General features: G+C 40.6%; 1 protein-coding gene across 7 annotated transcripts in view; it reads left to right on the forward strand.

The window, feature by feature from the left end:
• The first annotated feature begins 229 nt into the window (after positions 1–229).
• The window catches only part of Pcgf6 (polycomb group ring finger 6), a 37,809-nt gene continuing 15,312 nt past the window's right edge, over positions 230–22,726 (forward strand). For all 7 annotated transcript variants that reach the window (XM_021245568.2, XM_021245569.2, XM_021245572.2 and 4 more), the window contains exons 1-7: positions 230–662; positions 1,345–1,444; positions 1,536–1,632; positions 2,282–2,337; positions 2,433–2,492; positions 3,716–3,824; positions 8,850–8,877. In XM_021245568.2, the coding sequence (XP_021101227.1) occupies positions 297–662; positions 1,345–1,444; positions 1,536–1,632; positions 2,282–2,337; positions 2,433–2,492; positions 3,716–3,824; positions 8,850–8,877 (816 nt within the window). In that variant the 5' untranslated portion in view covers positions 230–296. The remainder of the gene's footprint in view (positions 663–1,344; positions 1,445–1,535; positions 1,633–2,281; positions 2,338–2,432; positions 2,493–3,715; positions 3,825–8,849; positions 8,878–22,726) is intronic.

The following is a 22,726-nucleotide window of genomic DNA, read 5'->3' on the forward strand; positions in this document are numbered from 1 at the left end:
CACATTACACCTAGTTCGGGGTCTATGAGCAAGCTGTTGCAAAAAGAATATTGTTGCCTGAAACAGTAGCGACTTAGTCACTTTTGAAAGTTGGTGAAGAGCCTCAAATCTCTCAGAGGGTGATGTTCCTTTAAGGTGTGGCCGACCAGCCACGCCCCCTCAGCTGCACCTTGGCCTAGGTGAACCATATTTCCCAGCGGCCCCTGCGGGGCTCTGCGCCTGCGCACTGGCGGTGACGGGGCTGGCGGAACTCCCGCGCTCTCCAGTCGCCTGGCCGCGCCCGGTGCCGCCCCGGCATGGAGGGGGTCAATTTGGGGCCGGTCGGCCACGCGGACGCCAACGAGGCCGAGGGCGCCGCCGCCCCGTCGCCCCCGCCGCCGGCCTCCCCTCCTGCCCTCGTCCGGGCGCCCGCCGCGGGTGAGGACGGCCCGGCCCCTCAGCCTGAGGCGGGAGCACCCGGCTGCTCCGGCGCCCGCCCCCCCGAGCTGCTGCCCGAGCGCTGCCTGGGCCGCTTGAAAGGTCGCTTCGAGGAGGACGACGAGGAGCTGGAGGATGAGGAGCTCGAGGAGGAGGAGGAAGAGGAGGAGGAAGAAATGAGCCATTTCTCGCTGAGGCTGGAGGGGGGCCGGCCGGACTCGGAGGACGAGGACGAGGACGAGGAGGTACGGCCCTGCGAAACGGCGCGGCCCGCGCGGCCACCGGGCTTCGTCCCGGCCCTCCGTCCCGAGGCCGCCTTCGGAGGCTCCCGAGCTCTCGCCCCTCCCGGGAGTAGTGCCGAGGCCGAGGCGCCTCGGCACGGAGCCCCTGCTCTCCCAGAGGCCACTGTCGGAGGGGAAATCGTCACTTTCTGCGGGACGGTGAGGGGGAGAAAGCGTCCCCGCCTCCTCATTCTCTCATTGGAGAGGGTGATCTCAGACGCAGTAGCTCACTTGTTAGCTAATAGATGGAAAGTTTGCCCACTTTGTAAGAAAGATACCCCTGGTTGTCAGTATACAGTATAGCCAAGAGAACCCACTCCTTTTGAAACAGTGCTTTACATTTGCATCATTGTAACTTTCAGCCGCGTTTTGAAAGGTGGGAGGTGTGTTTCCATGTTGTAACCAAGATATACACATTGTAATGCAGTCTTGCGGTTATGGTTTGGTTGTTTGTTTATGGTTTTGGTTTTGTTCTGAAACGGTGTGCTGTATTGCCCAAGCTGATCTGCAACTCTTCAGCTGAAGCAATCCTGCCTCAGTCTCTGAAGTAGCTGGGACTGCAGGCAAGGGCCATTGCGTCCAGCTGATTTAAGAATTTGAGAAGGCAAAGGTTTGTATTTTAAAACTACTTCTATTGCATTTGCAGCGCCTGATTAATCTCACCGAGCTGACCCCATACATCCTGTGTTCCATTTGCAAGGGTTACCTAATAGATGCAACTACCATTACAGAATGCCTTCATACCTGTAAGTATATGGTTCATATTTCTGAATAAAATGTCCAATTTTTGAAATATCTTTAAAGCATTCTAATGTTAAACATTTTCTTTTTCAACAGTTTGTAAAAGCTGCATTGTAAGACATTTTTACTATAGCAACAGATGTCCAAAATGCAACATAGTAGTACATCAGACACAACCTCTTTATAACATAAGGTAAAAAGAATACAAAGTAACAATCATTTTAAGTATGGTTTTTCGGAAAGCTTGATGTTGTGTATTTAGGAATAAATTCTTGGTCTCCTTCAAAATTAGAAGAGAACTACATATTCCTTTAGGAAATGCATGTAGAGCACTTACTATGTACTAAGCACTGTGATATCTGCTGGGGATTTAAAAATAAAGAAAAATAAACAGAGGCCTCTTTTCTTGGGGATTTTAATCCTATCACACAAATTCATTAACTTGTTTAGGCTTGTAATTTTTATTATATATTCAGAAGTTCTTTACTTTTATTTATACTTTTTTTTACCAGGAATCAAACTCAGGGCCTTGCTTTGCCAGGCGGGTGCTACACTGCCAAGCTACATCCCTGGGCCTCAGAAGTTCTTTTATAAATAATACCTGAAGGGCCGGGGATTTAGCTCAGTGGTTCCACCACCTGCTTTGGAAGCGCAAGGTCCTGAGTTCAATCCCCGGTACCAAAAAAAGAGAATTTGTATGACATGGCTGTGAGTAACAGGAGCTCAAAGCAACTCAGCTCTGAGAAAGGAGATGCCCTCTCCCAGCGGGAGACCATGTTAACTCTGTACCAAAATGCATTTTTCTGAATTCTGAGGTATTTTCCATCCCTTCCTTTTATTAGGTTGGACCGACAGTTGCAAGACATAGTGTACAAATTAGTGATCAATCTAGAGGAAAGTAAGTTTCTTTTATTATGTAGTTGTGAATCCCAGCGTCTCTGACACAGCTAGTTACATTTTAAGTGTAATTTAGTCTGTTTTATCATTTTTTAGGAGAGAAAAAGCAAATGCATGATTTCTATAAAGAAAGAGGTCTAGAAGTACCTAAACCTGGTAAGTTTGGGTGTATACCATAATGTGTTTATAGATTAAACAACACTAACTTAATAAAGTTCTTGTCCTTTGAAGTTCTTTTTGGCAATAGCTAGTTATATGAGCAAAGAGAAAAATATTTTGAAGGTTATGCTGTGGTGTAACCTAATTTGATTTTCTGTAAGAATTAAGGGGTATAAGGTCTAGAGCTGAATTTTCTGAGTTTGTTTCTAGTTCTGCCACTTTACTAGATGACTTTAGCAAATTACTTCAATGTCTGTTTCCTCATCTTTAAAATAGCGATAATAATGGCACTTCATTAAAAAAATACTTTGAGTAGTACAAGTACTTAAAACAGTGCCTGACACATAGTAACTGCTCAAACATTATTTTTTATGATGCTAGTAGTGTCACAATTTTCAAGTCAGATAGATTTGGGTTTACATTTTGATTCTTCCCCTACCTGGTAATCCTAGGCAAGATATTTAATCTGCTAAGCCTCAGTTTATTAGTTTTTTTTGTTTTTGTTTTTCTTTTGGTACCGGGAATTGAACTTGGGACCTTATGCTTGCGAGGCAGGCAGCAGAACCACTGAGCTAAATCCCCGGCCCAAGTTTATTAGTTTTTTTAAAAGTAGCGGTAGTACATATATTTTAGGAGTATAAGAATTAAATGAGGGCCAGGAATTTAGCTTGGTGGTGCTGCTGCCCCCCTAGCAAGCTCAAAGTCCTGAATTCCATCCCAGGTACCAAAAACAAACAAAAAAGAATTAAATGAGCACTGGGAGTGGTGATAGGTACATGCCTGTAATCCCAGCACTTGGGAGGCCAAGGCAAGAGGGTTGTACAAGTTCAAGGCCAGTTTAAACTTCCTAGTTGAGACCCTGTCTCAAAAAAATAAAATAAAAAGTAAAATAAAATAAAATTTTAAAAGAATTAAATGAGATGATGTATGTAGAGTGCTGAGCATAAGCCCTGGCGTATAATAGAAACCGTTGTCTACAAGTATTATTGCTGTTCTGACAAGCTCTCTGTGGCCCTAATACACTGGCCGCACATGTCTGCCTTGCATTGTGAGTGGTCCCTGAACTTGTCACTCATGTCACTGCCTTTGACAGATGAGCTGCTGTTATTAATGAAAGGGAACTTTTTGTTAACATGTAAAATCTGTGTAATTATTTTCTCAAAGAACTCAATCTATGAAATTTTTATCCTAAATCAACTTTTTTGTTTGCTATAAAATAGCTGTGCCACAGACAGCCCCTTCAAACAAAGGAAGAACTAAGAAAGTCCTAGAATCAGTGTTTCGTATTCCACCTGAACTAGATATGTCTTTATTACTGGAATTCATTGGGTGAGTACCCTAAAAAATCTACTTTTTAAACTTAATGTAAAGTTTTTTCTATGTAGTTGAGGCTAGTCTAGAGCTTACTGTGTAGCCCTGGCTGGCCTCCAACTCACAGCATTCTGTACACCACCATACCTGGCCATAAAGAATTTTTTAAGTCCAAACAATTCTAAAATCATCTTGAACTCAGTTAAAATCAAGTATTTTGTGGGCCAGGGATTTAGCTCAGTGGTTTCGCCAACTGCTGCCCAAGCGCAAGGACCCAAGTTTGATCCCCAGTACCAAAAACAAAAAAAAATCAAGTATTTTGTGACGTCCTTTTAAAAATTAGTTATGGAGGGCCAGGGATTTAGCTCAGTGGTCCCGGTGTCTGCCTCGAAAGCACAAGGTCCTGAGTTCCATCCCTGATACCAAAAAAAAAAAAAAAAATTAGTTATGGAGGGCCGGGGATGTAGCTCAGTGGCACTGCACATGCCTTGCAAGCACGAGGTCCTGAGTTCAATCCTCAGTACCAAAAAAAAACAACAAAAAAATTAATTATGGAATATATATGATTTTTATTTTTAAGACAGGATCTTGCCATGTTTTCCAGGCTGGCCTCAAACTTGTTATCCTCTTGCCTTTCTCCTGAGTAGCTGGGGTTATAGGTGTGCCAGGCATGTACTGTAGCACCTGGCTGACTTAAATTTTAATAAGAAGAGTTCATTAAAAATTGAAAATTGGCCGGGGATTTAGCTCAGTGGTTTCACTGCGTGCTGTGCAAGCGCAAGGACCGGAGTTCGATCCCCAGTACTAAAAAAAAAAAATTGAAAATTGAAGCCAGGTGTGGTGGTGCATGCCTGTAATCCCAGCTCTTGAGAGGGTGAGGGAGGAGGATCACTGCAAGTTCAAGGCCACCCTGAACTACATAATGAGACCTTGTCTCAGACCACCAAAACAAAAAAAAAATTATTTTGAACCAAAAACAATTTTGGAAGGGAAGATACTTGAGTCTGGAGGATTGCAAGTTTGAGGCCCTGGGCAACCTAGCAAAACCCTGTTTCAAAAAAAAAAAAAGTGTAGATCTAGCTCAGTGGTAGAATGCCCTGGGTCAACCCCAGTACTACAGGGAAAAGAAAGTTATTTTTGAGGAAATTAGTATTTTTCTCTAGTGCACAGGAGGAACTTGGAATTTTTGTTGTTGTTTTGTTTTATTTTGTTTTTGAGACAGGGTTTTGCTTTGTAGCCCATGCTGGCCTTGAATTCACAAACCTCCTGCCTCAGCCTCCTGAGTGGTAGGATTACAGATGTGTACCACCACACCTGGTTGAAATCAGTTTTGGGTACCTTTTTTAAAAAAGTATAGAGGGCCGGGGATTTAGCTCAGTGGTTTTGTCGCCTGCTGCGCAAGCACAAGGACCTGAGTTCAATCTCCGGTACCAAAAACTAAAATAAAATAAAATAAAATAAAATTTAAAAAGTATAGGGCCAGGGATTTAGCTCAGTGGTACTGTGCCTGCTTCACAAGTGCAAGGTCCTGAGTTTGATCCCTGGTACCAAAAAAACCAAAACAAATAAAAAAAAGGATACCGCAGGGCTGGGGAGGTGGCACAGTGCCTGCCTGGCAAGTGCAAGGTCTTCAGTTTGATCCTTGGTTTTGCAAAAAAAAAAAAAAAAATGTATACCACAAAAGTCATACTACTGGGGTAACCTATAGGAAGGTTTTTCATGACAGGAGAAATGGCAGGTGAATTTTAGTTTAATGCAAATACAAGGGCAAATTTAATCTAACTGGTAACCCTGTTTGAATTGGAAGAGGAAAACTACTGAGGTAGGTTCAGTCTGTGCACAGTAATTTTTCAATTGGTAGAATATAAAACTTGATTTCCCCCCTAAATTGAGTATACGTGACTTATGACAATGTCTTACCCTTTTTTGTTCTTTGGTTTCTAAGTGTAAAGTAGATTATAAAAACAAATAATCTAAACCAGCGGCACATACCTGTGATTCCAGCATTCTGGGAGGCTGAGGCAGGAGGTCACAAGTTCAACCCCAGCCTGGGCAGGTTAACAATTTAGGGAGACTCTGTCTCAAAATGCAAAGTCAAAAAAGGGCTGGAGATGTAGCTCAGTGAAAAAATCCTGGATTAAACCCCCAATACTGGGGGGAAAAGAATCTAATGTAGTACAGTATAGCATATACAAAGGCCAAGAAACAATAAGACACTGTAGCATGTAGAAAGAGCTTAGTTTGCTTTTGTTTTGGTTTGTGTTCTTTTTGGTTTTGTTTGTTTTTTGGTGCCGGGGATTGAACTCAGGTCCTTGCACTTTTGAGGTAGCAGAACCACTGAGCTAGATCCCTGGCCCTCGTTTGTGTTTTTGAGTCAGAGTCTCATTGAGTTGCCCAATCTGGCCTTGAACTTGCAGTCCTCCTGCCTCAGCTCCAAGAGTGCTGGGATTACAGGTGTGCCCCACCACACTAGTAAATTTTTAAGGAGTCTAATTCGAGATATGTGACTTTTGGGATATAACTTTTCTGATCTGATTATCAGTTCTGTTATTCTGTGTGTCTCTCTGTGTCTGTCTTTCTCCTCCTTTTCCCTTTGTACTGGGGATTGAACCCAGGACCTTTGCACTGAGCTACATCCCTAAGCCATTTTATTTATTTGTTTTTGAGACGGGGTATCACTAAGTCACTAAATTGTCCAGACTGGGCTCAAATTTGTGATTCCCCCTCCCTCAGCCTCTGGGAACACTGGGATTGGAGGCAAGTGCCACTAAGCTCAGCAATTCTGTATTCTGAAGTTGGAGATTCTAGTAGCAACTCACAGGATTATTGTAAATCAACATTCAGCATGTTCTTACATGTCTAAACTATTATCAATACATGCATATTGACATAATGCAGTGTCATTCCATAATAAAAGTTGAATGGTCCATGGTGCTGTAATATGTCCAAATGGGAACCCGAAGTGTAATGTGACAGAAACTTGATGTAGTTGTATGCTCTATAGTGTAGTAGTTGGCTGCAGGTTAGTGTTTGGTAAACAGGAGAGGTAATGTCACACCCTCTAAGCCTTGTGAGTCCATCTGGAGTATTGTGATCATCTCTAAGCACCATTTTATTTATTTTTTGTTTTGTTTCTAAGTAGCATTTTAACCACCCCCCCACCCCCGTACCTGCGATCGAACTCAGGTCTTTGTGCTTGCGCAGCAGGCAACAAAACCACTGAGCTAAATCCCTGGCCCCTCTAAGTAGCCTTTTAACAGAGATTAGTAAACCAACATATAATCAGAATAATAAGCTTGAAAATATGTCATTTTTTTTTTTTTGGTATTGGGGATAGAAGTCGGGTCCTTGCGCTTGCGCAGCAGGCAGCGAAACCACTGAGCTAAATCCCCAGCCAAAAAAAATATGTCATATTTGACAGTGGAAGAAATACCACTACCTAGTTTGAAAAAGAGAAAGCAATGATAAATCCCTCTAGTTAGTTTCAAATATTTATAGAAGATTATCACATAAGATTGGTCTAATTCACAGGAGTACCAATGGGCAAAACAAGGACCAGCAGGTATGAATTACAGGAAGAAATGTGTTTGATCTTGTGCAAGCATTTTCTAACAAAGCTGCCCACAAGTAGAATGGACTGACTTGTCAATTAAGAAGCTTTCTCTTAAATAAGTAAATTAATTAACTAATTCTGGCCAGGTATGTTTGGTGGTACATGCCTATAATCCTGAATACTCAGGAAACTATCTCAAAATAAAATTAAAAAGAGCTGGAGAAGCCAGGTGTGGTGGTGTATACCTGTAATCCCAACACTCGGGAGACTGAGGCAGGAGGATCACCATGAGTTTGAGGCCATTCCGGGCTACATAGTGAGTTTGAGGTTAGCCTGAACTACATAGCAAGACTTTGTCTCAAAAAAAGAGCTAGGGATGTAGCTCAGTCATAAAGCTCTTGCCTAGCATGAGCAAGGCACAAGGTTGGATTCCCCCCACCAAAAAAAAACCAAACAAAAAACAAAGACAAAACACAAAACCTGGGGCCGGGGATTTAGTTCAGTGGTTCCACCGCCTGCCTCGAAAGCACAAGGTCCCGAGTTGGATCCCTGGTACCAAAAAAAAAAAACCCCACAAAACCTGAAGCTGATGTAATTGTAATCTTGCCTCTTATTCATAACACAACAGGGAAGAAAGAACACGGAGCTGTGCCTGGTGGCACACATCTCTCATCCCAACTACTTGGGAAGCTGAGGTGAAAGATTGCAAATTTGAGGCTGCCTGGGCAACATAGTGAGACAGTATCAAAAAAAGAAGCAGCAGCAGTGGAACACATGCACTTCAGTACTAGGTATAGCTCAGTTTAAACCCAAGCTTGATAAGGCTTGATGATTTACTAGCTCTAATTGTCCTACACATATGAAGGCCTTTTAGAACATAATAGATGTTCAACAACTGTTAGTGTCCCCTGTCTCCCCCATGATATTAGACTAATTGATCTATTCAGTAAATCTCGTTGGGCTTCTAGGTGAAAGACAAATGTGAGTAAACTCATGCCCAGGTTGGTATGCTGCAAGTAAAACAACAGAAACAATAGAAGACTTCTTCTAGGAAATATAAGCTGGGTATGCTGTGCATACCCCAGTTCTGGGGAGGCTGAGGCAGGAGGATCATGAGTTTGAGGCTAGCTGGACAATACACCAAGACCTCTTCTCAAAAAAAGAAAAAAAGTTGTGTGGTAGTGCATGCCTATAGTCCCAGCACTCAGGGAGTAAAATAAAATTTTTGGCATGTTTTTCCATAAGGAAAAAAGAATATACTTTTAACTTGTGAAGTAAGTATGTACTGGAATAACATACTGGATAAAACTGCCTTCTATTACCACTAGGTGGCAGAAATGACAATTACATTAGTTTATAAAGATTTAGGTGATCATGTTTTAAAATAAAAATAAATAGATGTTTCTCAAGTATTTATATTCATTTGTTATTGTATTATGATTAAACATATAAAGTGTTAAATGTTGATTAATTTTGCTCTCATTTTTCAGTGCTAATGAAGGCACAGGACATTTTAAGGTATTTTACTTTTATTTTTTATTCATTTCATAAGAGGACCCTATAGCATAATGCAAATTTGAGTCTGACTTACAATAAAATGGAGGTTGTCTTCAATTATAGTAAAAAACATTTCACAAATAAATTATTTAAATATGAAGCACCTTCAGCAATGATCTGTCATAATAGGTTTCTGAGAAGAGGAATTATTAAGTAGGGATTTGTTATTCAGAACAGTAGCTTAAGGAAAAATAAGTGAATAATTTTTAAAACTGTAAAATCAAATGCTGTGTTAATTTGGTGATTAAAAACTTTCAAAGCTTTTTTTTTTTCCCGCATAGTTGACATTTAAATGTGAGCTTAAAATTTTATTTATATGTGACTTTTTTGGTTCAAGTTAACCTGCGCCACCTTGCTAGAGGTTTACTGATTTTAGAGGTGTGAACACATTTGTAACACGCTGAAACTCAGTTGTCTTTTCTCTGATTTTTTAAAATTTTTTGATACTGGGGATCGAACTCAGGACCTTGCGCTTGCGAGGCAGGTGACAGAACCACTGAGCTAAATCCCCGGCCCAAAGCTCAGTTGTCTCAAGGACTCCAAAGTCCCAGATGCTGTTGTATAGTGTTGCTGATGCAGTACGAGTCATTCAGGAAAAGGAAACTCCTGGGCATGGTGCAATCCCCGCACTTGGGAGGCTGAGCTGCAACTTCAAGGCCAGCCTGGAATATACAGTGAGACCCTTCTCAGAAAACAAAAGAAACTGAAAGAAAGAAAAGGAAAGGGGGGACCCCACCCCCACCCCTTCATACCAGGGATCAGACTCAGGACCTTGCACTTGTCAGGCAGGCGTGACACCACTGAGCTACATCCCCGGCCCTGGAAACTTCTTCAAAAGGGTAAAGCATGCCTTATAGTTACTTAGGACTGTAAATATATAAGGAACAGGTAACTGATTTGTTTTAGATTTTCAATGATTTTGTAAAAGTCTTTGCTAAAATTCAGGTGGGTTATTCCTTTTGGGTATCCTGTTTTGTTTTGTGAATGCACTAGATTAGAGATGTGAATGAAAGTATAGGAAAAGGCAAGCGCTTTTCTGGATATGCAGTATATGTGTCTTGTAGAGGTCAGTGTGCCTGAGGGAATGTAGCATTCAGTCCTTATGCTCTTTGGTAACTTTGAACCTCTGCATAGTTGTAAAATGTCAAACTAATGGTAATTCACTTTAGGAAATCATTCATTTCAGAAGCTTTTGTATCAGTGATGCAGTTCAGAACAAGGTAGGAAAGTGGCATAAGGGTTCTGTGTGGTATGAGCACAGCATTGTGTTTCTTAGTGTTCCCTGAGGCATCTGTGCAGAGACCCGTGGCATCCAGACACGCCAGCAGTTCTAACCCTCCTGCAGAAAGAGCTGGAAAACCAATGAAACAGTACTCCATTGCTCCATAAAGGCACATGTATACTTAGAATATTTATACAGTTCTGGTCCTTGCACATCGAAACATGATAAAAATACCACCTATGAGTTGATTTTGCCAAAACAAACATGAAGGGGATAATGCGTCTGCATTTAATTGCTAATTTCCGGGAAACACAGGGACAAAGGAACACAATAAATGACATGGAAGGAACATAGTGGGCTAAATCTAGATGGTGGAAACTATACAACAAAGGTTCCTGTTATTGTTATTGGTTCTGAGACAAGGTCTCACTATGTAGTGTAGGCTGGCTTTGAACTCACTGTAGCTTGGGCTGGCTTCAAGCTTGTGGAGGTTAGCCTCAGTTCCACCTGTGAGTTTGTGTGCCTCAGCTTCTTGATGCTGGGATTACAGGTGTGTGCTTCCACACACCCAGTTTAAGAGAAAGATAAAAAAAGGAATCTACAGATGAAACCTGCTGATTAAAATAGCCCAAGGGACATATAACTTAATTGTAATATATGAACTTTATTTTGGTTTGGTTTGAAAAGTAACCTGTAAAGATTTTTCTTTTGAGAAAATAGTCCTAAATTGGAAACAGTGTAAACATCCATAACTGATGAATGGAGAAACAAAGTGTGGTCTATCCATGCAAAGGAAAATTATTTGGTGGTAAAAGGAATAGTGCTCTGACACCTGCTACAACATAGATGAGTCCTGGAAACATGGTGCCGGGTGAAAAGCCAGGCACAAAGGTGCGTCTGTTGTCATCTTCCATTTAGGTCAGATGTCTAGAACAGGGGACTGTAGATACAGAAAGCAGAGTAAGAGGTTGCCAGAGTCCGATGGGGGAGATGAAATGGAGAGCAACTGTTAATTTAGATGAATTTCTTTTGGGATTATGAAGATGTTCTGAAATTAGGGATGATGGCTGTGCAACTTTGTAAATATACCAAAATCCATCAAAGTGTACACTTAAAGGGTAAATGTAATGGCATATGAACTACATTTTTAAGCTATTTTAAAAAAATAACTAAACCAAATTTAGTAGACACTTTGAACAGAAGAATTATTTATAATTTGCTATAAACATTTTGAGAATATTAAAATATATCTGGCCAGGTATGGTGGCACATGCCTATAATCCCAGCCCTTGGAAGGCTGAGACAGGAGGATCACTGAGAGGTTGAGGCCAGCCTGGACTGCATGGCAAAACCCTGTCTCAGGAAAAAAAAACCCAAAGACCAAAAAAAAGGATGTTTAGGTGGGCATGATGGTGCACACCTGTAATCCTAGAACTCCCACTTGGGAGGCTGAGGCAGGAGAATCGCTGTAAATCTGAACTACATAGTTTCAATAAACCAACTCATCAACCAACCAACTAAATAGGGTATTAGAACAAAAATTTAAATATGGACTTGTTTAGACAGTTGGACTGCATTAATGTCAGATTTCCTGAATACTTGCATAAGTTTTCTGATAACTGCGTTGCAGTTACAGGAGGGCCATCTCTTGTTCTCAGAAGATAACTGCCAACATGTTTAGGGCAAAATATTTTGGTGTCTGCAGATAACTCTCAAATGGTCCAAGAAAGAATGCACAGTCACCTAGGAAGACATAAAGCAAATCTAGTAGTCATATATCAGAAGTTGGTAAACTAAGTGAAGAATATTGGAATGTTAATATAAACTATTCTTACAACTTTGTTGTAAGTCTGTGCCTTTCAAAAAGTTGAAGGTAGGGCCAGGGATTTAGCTCAGTGGTTCTGGCGCTTGCCTTGAAAGCGCAAGGTCCCGAGTTTGATCCCCGGTACCAAAAAAAAAAAAAGTTGAAGGTGAGGAGTGAACTGACCACTTCTTATCAAATATCTAGAGCTAGGCACAACCCTATACACTTGTCCTATTTGTTTGGAGGCTGAGGCGGGAGCATTGGTTGTGCTGGGAGTTCAAGACCAGCATGAGCAATATAGTGAGACCCTATCTCAAAATCTGGTCAGTGTTCAAGTATTTGTCTCAATCATAGTTTGTTTGTTTGTTTTTTGGTTTTTGGAGACAGGGTCTTGCTTTGTAGTTCAGGCTGGCCTTGAACTCAGTATGTAGCCCAAGCTAGCCTTGAACTCACAGCGATCCTCCTGCCTCTGCCTCCCCAGTGCTGGGATTACAGGTGTGCGCCACCACCCCCTGCTATAGTATGATTTTTTAAAAAACACTTTGTCAGGATCTGAACAAAGTTCTGTTTTCTTTTTTTTTTTGGTACAGGAGATCGAACTCAGGACCTTGAGCTTTTGAGGCAGGCGGTGGAACCACTGAGCTAAATCCCCAGACCCCGTTTTTTTTTCTTGCAATTTATTGTATTGATGAGACAGGCTTGCATTAGGGGAGCAGAAATATGCGACGTGTCGTGTCTCCCGCCATCTGGAGGGGCAGAGGGCTTCTAACATTAGCAGCTGCTCAGGCTCCTGTTGGAAGTGCATTGATATTCTAGGAGTTGAAGCTGGTGCTATCTTTCCATGTCTTAATTAGTTGGAATAGTTCTATAAGGTGGAGAAACTTTCTTTTGTCTGTTTGGTTACTCATTGGTACAGTTCATATAGGAAAGACAGGCTAAATGCTTGATTCTTATGTTCCAAAGTCAAAATAATGAGTTAACTCACCGGCTAACTCCAGTCATGGCCAATTAATTTTTTTTTTCAGTCAGGGTCTCCCTTTGTAGTTCAGGCTGGCCCTGAACTCACTAAGTAGCCCAGGCTGGATGGCCAATTAATTTTAGTTGTTTTTATTTTTACTTTATTATAAACTCAAGGATTTAAGCATAGCTGTGATGCAGTCCATTTCAGTCATTACCCTTTTGTGTTTTATGTGGCAGGAAAGATTGCTGTACTTAATTTCAGATAGCTGGAATCTGGAATTTTATTTCTGTTTATTTGCAAATAGGAAGCTATTAAGTGTCGGGTGTCGGGGGAAGAAGCAAATTATCTCCTGAAGAAGCTGTGTGAATTATAGAGGGGGAAGCCCCTTTTCACTTGTGAGCATGGAATAATGTGAGTTGCCAGTTTTTATCTTTCAGATACTGGCTTATCTCATAATTCTAAGAACTTCAGTGTTGATAATTTTAGCTAAATTAAGTTTATCAAATACTTGGTGTAAGGAGGCCACCAGGAATTTAGAAACTGGGACTAGATTGTCCTCTGCTGGTATACCTGAAGCCTGCTGTTAAGATGGTAAGCCCAGAATCTGACCTTCAGAAATGTATTGGTTGACAGGAAGGCATCCAGTTAAACTGTCTGGGTGCAGCTTCTTAGGAATTCAGATGGGATTCTCATTCTAATCAGGCTGTGCTGTTTGTGGTGAGGTACCTTTCGGGACCACTCTACTGGGGTACTGCATTATCTCCTCTTCAGTGAGATTGCCTGCATTCAGAGAACATGAGAACTGCCAGGCTCCTTGTGGCACCTATATCCCAGCACTCTGGGAGGCTGAGGCAGGAGGATCACAAGTTCAAGCCTAACCTGGACAATTTTGCGACTTAGGAAGACCCTGTCTCAAAGGGGGATGTAGCTCAGTGGGAAGGTACTGGATTCGAATCCCAGTATTTTTGTACCTTCACATGTGCACGCGCACGCACACACACACATACAAGTAAGAACTTTGGGGGCTGGGGATTTAGCCCAGTGGTTCTAGTGCCTGCCTCACAAGTGAAAGGTCCCAAATTTGATCCCCAGTACCAAAAAAAAAAGAACTTTGGCATTTTTATCCAGATGATACCAATGTCCCATGATGACAACTGGGTTCCCTATAGGAGTTAGAATCCTTGACATACAGAGCAAAATGATACAAGTCATTTTAGAGACAACTGGCTCACAATACAGCAGTAATAACTCTTCAGTGCTTACAATGTGTCAGATATTATTAGTTATTTGCACACATTAACTTATCCTCATAAGGTAGATGCTATTTTCTCTCCTGCTTTACAAACGGCACAGATGAAGAAAGGCTCAGCAACTTTCACAAAGACTTGCACCTAGAGAATGGCAGAGCTGGGGTTTGAACTCAGGAGATCTGTCCCTGGAGTACCTGCATTCATGCCTCTTGTCTATCAGGCTGTGGTAACAATGGGCCATCTGTTGGTCCTGCCAGGGTAACAGGCAAGCTGAAGACATAAAAAGCGAAGTGTTTATCTAATTCAGTCTGGAAGGGATTTAAGATCCAAACTTGAGATAAGATTATATGGAATTTAAGTGTCTCTGACCTGCCCTGGTCCCCAGGGTAGTCACTTCAGGCTCCTTCTCTGCTAGTGCTAGAAAAACACTTATGAAGTTTCCTAAAAGTTATGCTTTTAGTCCTGATTTCCTCAGCTTTTTGCTTACATTGAATTGTCCTGAGAGAAAGAGGCTTAGGTAAGCATTAGTTTCTACTTTCAAAATTTATGTTCCCTCTACCCGTCAGCCACTATGCCTCAGATCATTGCATCATACTGTAGCCATGCATGTCTAGATGTTAATCTTTTCATTTAAAAGAAAAACCTTTAAAAAAAAAAAAGAAAGAAAAACCTTTATTTTGGTTTGTTTTGCTTTTTTTTTTGAGATGGGATCTTGCTATATCGCACAGGATGGTCTTGAACTCCATTCCTAGGCTCAAGTAATCCTCCTATCTCAGACTCTGAGGTAACTGGGACTACAGGTGTGCTACTGTGTCTACCCTATTATGGAAATTTAAAAGCTCACAGAAAAGTGGAATAGTATAATGAACCTTTATGTATACTGCAGTAATTATAAACTTATGCCCAATCTTGTTTACACCTTTACCACTTTTCCTCAGGGCCTTTGCACTGAGCTACATCTCTTGCCTTCTTAAAAAAATGCTTTATTTTGGAAAAGATCTTGCTAAGTTACCCAGCCTGGGATGAAACTTGTGATCCTCCTTTCTCAGCCTCCCAGAGTGCTGGGATTGCAGGCACATGCCACCATGCCTGGGTACCTGTCATTCAGTTTTGAAGCAAATCCCAGACTATACCATTTATCAGTAAATAATTCTTTTTACTGTTTGCTTCTAAAAGATAAAGACTACTTTTACAAACATAATACTGGTAATAATACTGCTTTGCTTTTTTTCCCCATGTGCTGGTGATTGAATCCAGGTCCTTGGGTGAGTCAGGCAAGCACTCTACCACTGAATTGACTCCTGACCCAGTGCTAGCTACCCTTTCTAAAATTAATGGTCATTCACTGGGGCTGGAGATGTGACTCGATAGAGTATGTGCTTATCTGTGCAAGTTGCTGGCTCACCTCCGAGCACCAAATAAGTAATTAAATACCCATCATAATAGTCATAACTTTATAATCAAATGCCTGTGCACTAGTTCAGTTTCCTAGATTGATCCCAGCACTTGGGAGGCTGAGACAGGAGGGTCACCACAAGTTCAAAACCAGCTTGAGCTACATAGTGAGTTCAAGGTCAGCCCAAACTACGAAGAGAGACCCTGTCTCAAAAAACAAAACAAGGGCCAGGGATTTAGCTCAGTGTTTTCGATGCCTGCTGTGGAATCTCAAGGACCCCGGTACCAAAAACAAAACAAAAATTTCCCAGATTGAATTTCATAGACTTACAGTATTGATATCTTTAGCTAAGTTAATTTTAACAAATTCAGTTGAATGTTGTTTTATAGGTTTTGTTAAATATGGGTACAGATAAGGTCCAAATATTGTAATTGGTTGCATTATCTGTCATTTATAACCCTTCATGTTTTTAGTTTTGCCGTCCCTCTTCCATCTTTTTTTCCCTCCGATTTTTTTTTGTTGAACCTAAGTTGTTGTGGACATTTGATCTTGGGTATTTCTATCCTGTTTCTTCTTTCTGGTTTTTATGTTTTTAAGATAGGATCTTAACTGTGTAGCTCAGGCAGCCTTCAAACTTGAGGTCCTTCTGCCTCAGCCTCCCACGTACTGGAATTATATGCATGTGCTGCTACATCCAGCTTATTTTCTATCTTTAAGGTGTAAATTCAGTACTTGAATACTCCGAGTTTTATTTCTATTATTTCTTTTTAAAAATTTTTATTTTTATTTTTTTATTTTTTGGGTACTGGGGATCAAACTCAGGACCTTGAGCTTTCGAGGCAAGTGCCGGAACCACTGAGCTAAATCCCCAGTCCTAAAATTTTTATTTTTAGAGAGACCGAGTCTTGTTATGTTGCTCAGGCTGACATTGAACTCCTGGACTCAAGCAGTCTTCCTGTCTAGCCTCCAGATAGTTGGGACTACAGTATAAGCATGCACCTGGCTTTTTCTTTTGTTTTTGATGAGGGAGGTATTAAAACAAAGAGCATGGACTGGGGATAAACTCAGTAAGAGACCACTTGCCTATGTTTGTGAGGCCCTGGGTCCAGTCCCCTAAACCACAAATAAGTAGAAAAAACTCTTTCATCTCCTTCTCCCTTCCACCATCCATCTCTTGTTTCCTTTCCTTTTTGTAAAAACTCCTTGCTTCCTGTAAGAGAAACCATGTGATATTTAAGCTGTGACTGACTTATTTCACTTAAGATTTTCGTCTCAAAATGCATCCATTTTCCTACAAATGGCTCAAATTTATCCTTCTTTATGGCAGAGTAGTACTCCATTGGGATAGATACCAAATTTTGTTTGTTTTTTGGTACCAGGGATTGAACTCAGGTCCTTGCGCTTGCAAGGCAGGCAGTGGAACCACTGAGCTAAATCCCTGGCCCCCCAAATTTTCTTTATTCACTTATTTGTTGATGGACATATAGGCTGCTTCCAAGATTTACCTATTATGAATTGTGCTGTTATAAACATGGGTGTGCAGCTGTTCCTGTAATACGATGTCTTTTACTCTTTCGGGAGGATCCCTAGAAGGGGAGCAGCTGGGTTGAACGGAACCTCTAGTTTTAGTTCTTGAAGGCTCTCCGTCCTGATCTCTGCAGTGACTGTACCAGTTTAGTTCCCACCAGCAGTGGAGAAGCCCTTCATGTATTCACTGGCTGTTTGTTCTTCTTCTAAGTGTCTGCTCATTTTAGTTGCCCATTTTTTGATTGGGTTATTTAGGGGCTGCACTTTTTTTTTTAGTTCTTTATATGCTCCAGATCTTAGTCTTCTGTCCCAGGCATACCTGGGATTACATTCTCATTTTACACAGAGGCCTTTGAATTTGATGTGATCCCATCTGTTGATTCTTTCTTTCTTTCTTTATTTTGTACCGGGTATTGAACTCAAGTCCTTGAGGTTGTGCAGCAGGTGAGGAAACCACTGAGCTAAATCCCCAGCCCCCATCTGATGTTTCTTGATGTTATTTCTTGTGCCTACACCTAAGTATTCAAGAATTTTACCGATTTTATCTTCTTGTAGATTAAATGTTTCCTTTAACATTTAGTTCTTTGCTCCATTCTGGTTTTAGTTTAGTACGTGGTGAGGGATAATGGGTCTAAATTCAATCTTCTGCATGTGCGTAGTCAGTTTTCCAGCACTATTTGTTAAAGAGGCTGTCTTCTCCTCAGTGTATGTTTTGGCTGCTTTGTCAAAGATCAGTTGGCTGAATGTGCCTGGGGTTATTGTTTCTGCGTTCTCTCTTCTGTTCCATTGGTCTGCACTGTTTTTGTCCCAGTACCATGCTGTTTTATCACCATAGCTTTGTAATATAATTTGGAGTTGGACTGTGATGCATCCTTCTTTGCTGTTGTTGCCCAATATTGCTTTTGCTATTCCGTGTCTCTTCCATATGAATTTTAAGATTATTTTGGGGGGGTAATTCTGTGAGGGATGTTATTGGTGTCTGAGATTGCATTAAGCCTGTATATCAGCTTTGGCAGTATGACCATTTTGACAATATTGGTTCTACCTATCCAGGAATGGGATATCTTTCCATTTTCTGATGTCTTCTCCTTTTTCAGAGAATTATAGTTTTGTGGTAGAGTTCTTTCTCTTCCTTGGTCAGGTGTAATTCCTAAGTGTTTAATTTTTCTTGATGCTATTGTGAATGGTTTTGTTTTTCAGATGTCTTTCTCAGGGAGCTCATTTTGGAATACAGGAACACTATTGATTTTTGTGTGTTGATTTTTATATTCTGCTACATTTCTGGATTTGGTTATTAATTTAGGACTTTTGGTGGAATTTTTTGGGTCTTCTATGTGGAGGATCATGTCATCTACAAATAATGATAATTTGACTTTCTCCTGTACATATCCCTTTTATTTCTTTCTCTTGCCTCATTGCTCTGGCTAATGTTTTTTGATTATTCTATTTAACAGGAGCAGTGATAGCTGACATCCTTGTCTTGTTCCTGATTTTAGAGGGAAAGCTTTCAGCTTTTCTCCACTTAATATGATGTTGGCAGTAGATTTGTCATAAATGGCTTTTTAAGTCCTTCTAAACCTATTTTGTTCAGAGTTTTTTCTTTAAATGAATGGATGCTGGTGGATTTTGTCAAAGGCTCTTTCTACATCTATTGAGATGATCATGTGATTTCTGTCCTTGCTTCTGTTTATATGATGTGTTACATTTGTTGGTTTGTATATGTTGAACCATCGTTGCATCCCTGGGATAAAGTCTATTTGGATATGATTTATTAGAATGAAGATTTCCAGAGTAGTTACTAATCTTCTGCATTTCAACAGTGTCCATTGTGATTTCATCTTTTTCATTTCTAACGGCATTGATTTGGGGTTTTTTCTCTTCTTTTTTGGGGTAAGATTGACAAGGGTTTGTCTATTTTGTTTATTCTTTCAAAGAACCACCTCTTCAATTCATTGTTTCTTTGTATTTTTTTTGTCTTAGTTTCATTAATTTTTGTTCTCCTTTACAATTTCCTTCCATGTACTAGCTTTGGGTTTGGATTTGGATTGGACCTTGAGATGCATCATTAGATTATTTATTTGGGCTCTGGTTTTCTGATGGGAGCATTCACAGCTATAAACATCCCTCTTAGGACTGCTTTCATTGCATCCCATAGGTTCTGGTATATTGTATATTGTATGGGCATTATCATTTGATTCTAGGAACTAATTTCTTCCTTGATTTTTTTTTTTGTAACTCATTGCTTATTCAAGGGTCTGTTAATTTCCATGTGTTTGCAGAATTTCTGTGATTTCTTTTGCCATTGATTTCTAATTTAATTGCACTCTGATCTGATAATATAGGATAATTATGATTCTTTTGCATCTACTGAAGCATGCTTTATTGCCTAGTGTGCAGTCTATTTTGGAGAAAATTCCACATTCTTCTTGAGAAGACTATGTATTCTGTTGTTGGTTGGAACATTTTGTAGTCTGTTAAGTCCATTTGTTTGTTTTTTGTGGGTTTTTTGGTGCTGGGGATCGAACTTGGGTCCTTGGGCTTGCGCAGCAGGCGGCAAAACCACTGAGCTAAATCCCCAGCCCTGTTTATTTGTTTTCAATAAATTTTATTTTATGCCTTTTCCCCTTCAAGCCTCCCTATGTACAAAAGCTTTGTTTCCATTTTTTCCTTCTGTTTTCACTTTTTTCTTGTCCATTCCTTTCTCCCTCCCCCCTCCCTTGTTCCTCTTCCCATTTGAACACTTCCTTCCCATTTCCCAACATCCATTATACATCTCAGTCCTTATTTCTGCTTTCACTTTCTCACACCAGAGAAACAATGTGGTATTTAAACGTGTGTCTGATTTATTTCACTTAAGAGTATAGTCTTGGCATTGGCATAGGAACAGACTTTATGAACAAAACCTCAGTAGCACAGGAACGAGCACAAAGAATCAACTGGGATCTCATTAAAAAGCTTCTGCACTGTAAGAGAAACCACTAACAGAGCTAAGAGACAACCTACAATGTGGGAAAAAATTTTTAGTAGCTGTACCTCAGACAAAGGACTACTATCTAGAATATATAAAGAACTGAAAAAAATCAGACCCCCCCAAATTCAAAGACCCAGTTCAAAAATGGGCATCTGAAATGAACAGACATTTCTCAAAGAAGTAAAAGCAGCAAATAAACATATGAAAAATGTTCAGCATTACTGGTCATTTGAGAGATGCAGATGAAAACAGCACAGAGATTCCACCTCATCCCAGAAAGAATGGCTGCTATCCAGAAATCAACCAGGGCCAGGGATTTAGCTCAGTGGTTTCGCCGCCTGCTGTGCAAGCGCAAGGACCTGAGTTTGATCCCCGGTACCAAAAAAAAAAAGAAAAGAAAGAAATCAACCAATAACACATGGTGGTGGGGCTGTGGGGAGAAAAGAACCCTTCTCCATTGTTGGTGGGAGTCCAGACTGGTGCAGCCACTGTGGAAATCAGTATGGAGATACCTCAAAGAACCAGGGCTGGAGGTCCCATTTGACCCAGCTATTCCCCTGCTGGGTATCTTCCCAAAAGAATTAAAAGAATCATACCACAGCGATATATGTGCACCCGTGTTTATAGTGGCACAGTTTGTAACTGCTAAAACATGGAAACAGCCTAAGTGCCCATCAACTGGAAACTGGATAAAGAAGATGTGGATTTTTTTATCAATGGAGTACTACTCAGCCATAAAGAATGAGAAACTAGAGACATTTATAGCTAAATGGATGCATATTGAGGCCATCCTCTTAAGTGAAATAAATAGGACACACGTGTAAATACCAAATAGTTTCTCTAGTATGAGAAACTGAAAGTGTAAATAAGGATTAAAATGATTAAAACGAATAATTGGTAATTTGAAATAGGAAGAAAAGGTCCAAAGGGGTAGGGAAAGTGGGAGGGGAAGGGGGAAGGAAAAATTATGAGAAAAGGAAAAAATGGAAACAAAGTCTTTGTAAATAAAAGGGTGGAGGGGGTGAAGGGAGCCAGGGAATGGGGAAAAAAATAGCCAAAATACATCATGTACAGGTACAAGCACCCAGTGATAAATGTAAATGTATTGTATACCTAAAATGTACCAATAAAAGAATTTAACCAAAAAAAGAAAAGTGGGCCGGGGATTTAGCTCAGTGGTTCTCCCACCTGCCTCTCAAGCTCAAGGTCCTGATTTTGATCCCCAGTACCAAAAAAAAACAAAGAGTATGGTCTCAAGGTCCATCCATTAGCTATAAATATTTGAAGCCCAACCTTCTTTATGGCAGAGTAGTACTCCATTGTATTTTTTAAAAACCCACATGTTCTTTATCCTAAGTCCGTTTGTTTGAAGTTTGGTTCAACTCTGATATTTCTTTGTTGATTTTTTTTGTCTAGTTGATCTAATTATGACACTGGGGTATTGAAGTCCCCCTTATAATTGTGCTAATGTTTATCTAGTATGAAGTTGGGTCCATTGGTGTTTGGTTCATATATGTTTATAATTGTTATCTCGTCCTGTTGAATTTTTCCCTTAACCAATATGTACTGACCTTTTCCTTGTCTGATCAGTTTTGGCTTGAAGTCCACTTTGTCTGATACTAGGATAGCTACTTCTGCTTGTTTTGGGGGTCCTGATGCAACAGATATTGTTTTCTATCTTGATTTTTAACCTATGGATTTCTTTTTGAATTAAATGTGTTTCTTGTATGCAGAATATTGTTGTCTTTTTTTTTTTTGGTACCAGGGATCGAACTCAGGACCTTGTGCTTGCGAGGCAGGGGCGGTGCCACTGAGCTAAATCCTGGCCCCTATTGTTGTCTCTTTTGTTAGTGTCTGCTCTTCAGTGATGCACTCTGGGCATAGCTAACTATAGGCCTTTGCCTCTGTCCCAAGATCCAACCCTCTCCTTTAATTTGGGAGAAGAGGGTGCAGTGTAATTGGCCCAGCACCTAGTTGTCTGGAAATTTTCCACAGTTTTGTTAATGACATGCAGGCAATCCAGATATTGGCATACAGAGAAAATCAATTAATAGCAAGAACTCTGGCACCCTGGCAATATCAAGAAATCGGCAGCAATAATAAATCAAAGTCAAAACTGGATATTGACATACCATAACAACTGATAATATACCTCCCTTAACCATAGAAAAGGGGTCCATAAAATAGTATCAAGGCAAAGACAAACCAAATGTTGACATACAGTAAATATGTACAAAAGGCAGCAACTATACTTCCATCAACAACAGAAAAGAATTCAACAGTAATAGCATAGAATTTACTGAGTATCCAAAGGTTAACAAAGCTGAATGGCTCTACTAGTAAAGATGGAGGGGCTGGGGGGGGGGTGCCTGTAATCCTAGTACCTGAGAGGCTAAAGCAGAAGGCTCTATCAAGTTTGCATTCAAGGCCAGCTTGAACTACGTAGTGAGACCCAGTTTCAGAAAAGAAAGAGAGGATGGCAGGGCCGGGGATTTAGCTCAGTGGTTCCGCCGCCTACCTCGAAAGCAGAAGGACCCAAATTCGATCCCTGGTACCAAAAAAAAGAAAAAAAAAGAAAGAGGGGATGGGAACAGGAAAATACAAAAGTAAAATTTGGGCTGGGGATTTAGCTCAGTGGTACTGCTGCCTGCCTCGAAAGGGCAAGGTCCTGAGTTCGAT

This window comes from Heterocephalus glaber, unplaced genomic scaffold (assembly GCF_053883595.1).
Source record: "Heterocephalus glaber isolate CG9 unplaced genomic scaffold, H.glaber_assembly_v1.0 deba00001498, whole genome shotgun sequence".
Classification (NCBI taxonomy): domain Eukaryota; kingdom Metazoa; phylum Chordata; class Mammalia; order Rodentia; family Bathyergidae; genus Heterocephalus; species Heterocephalus glaber.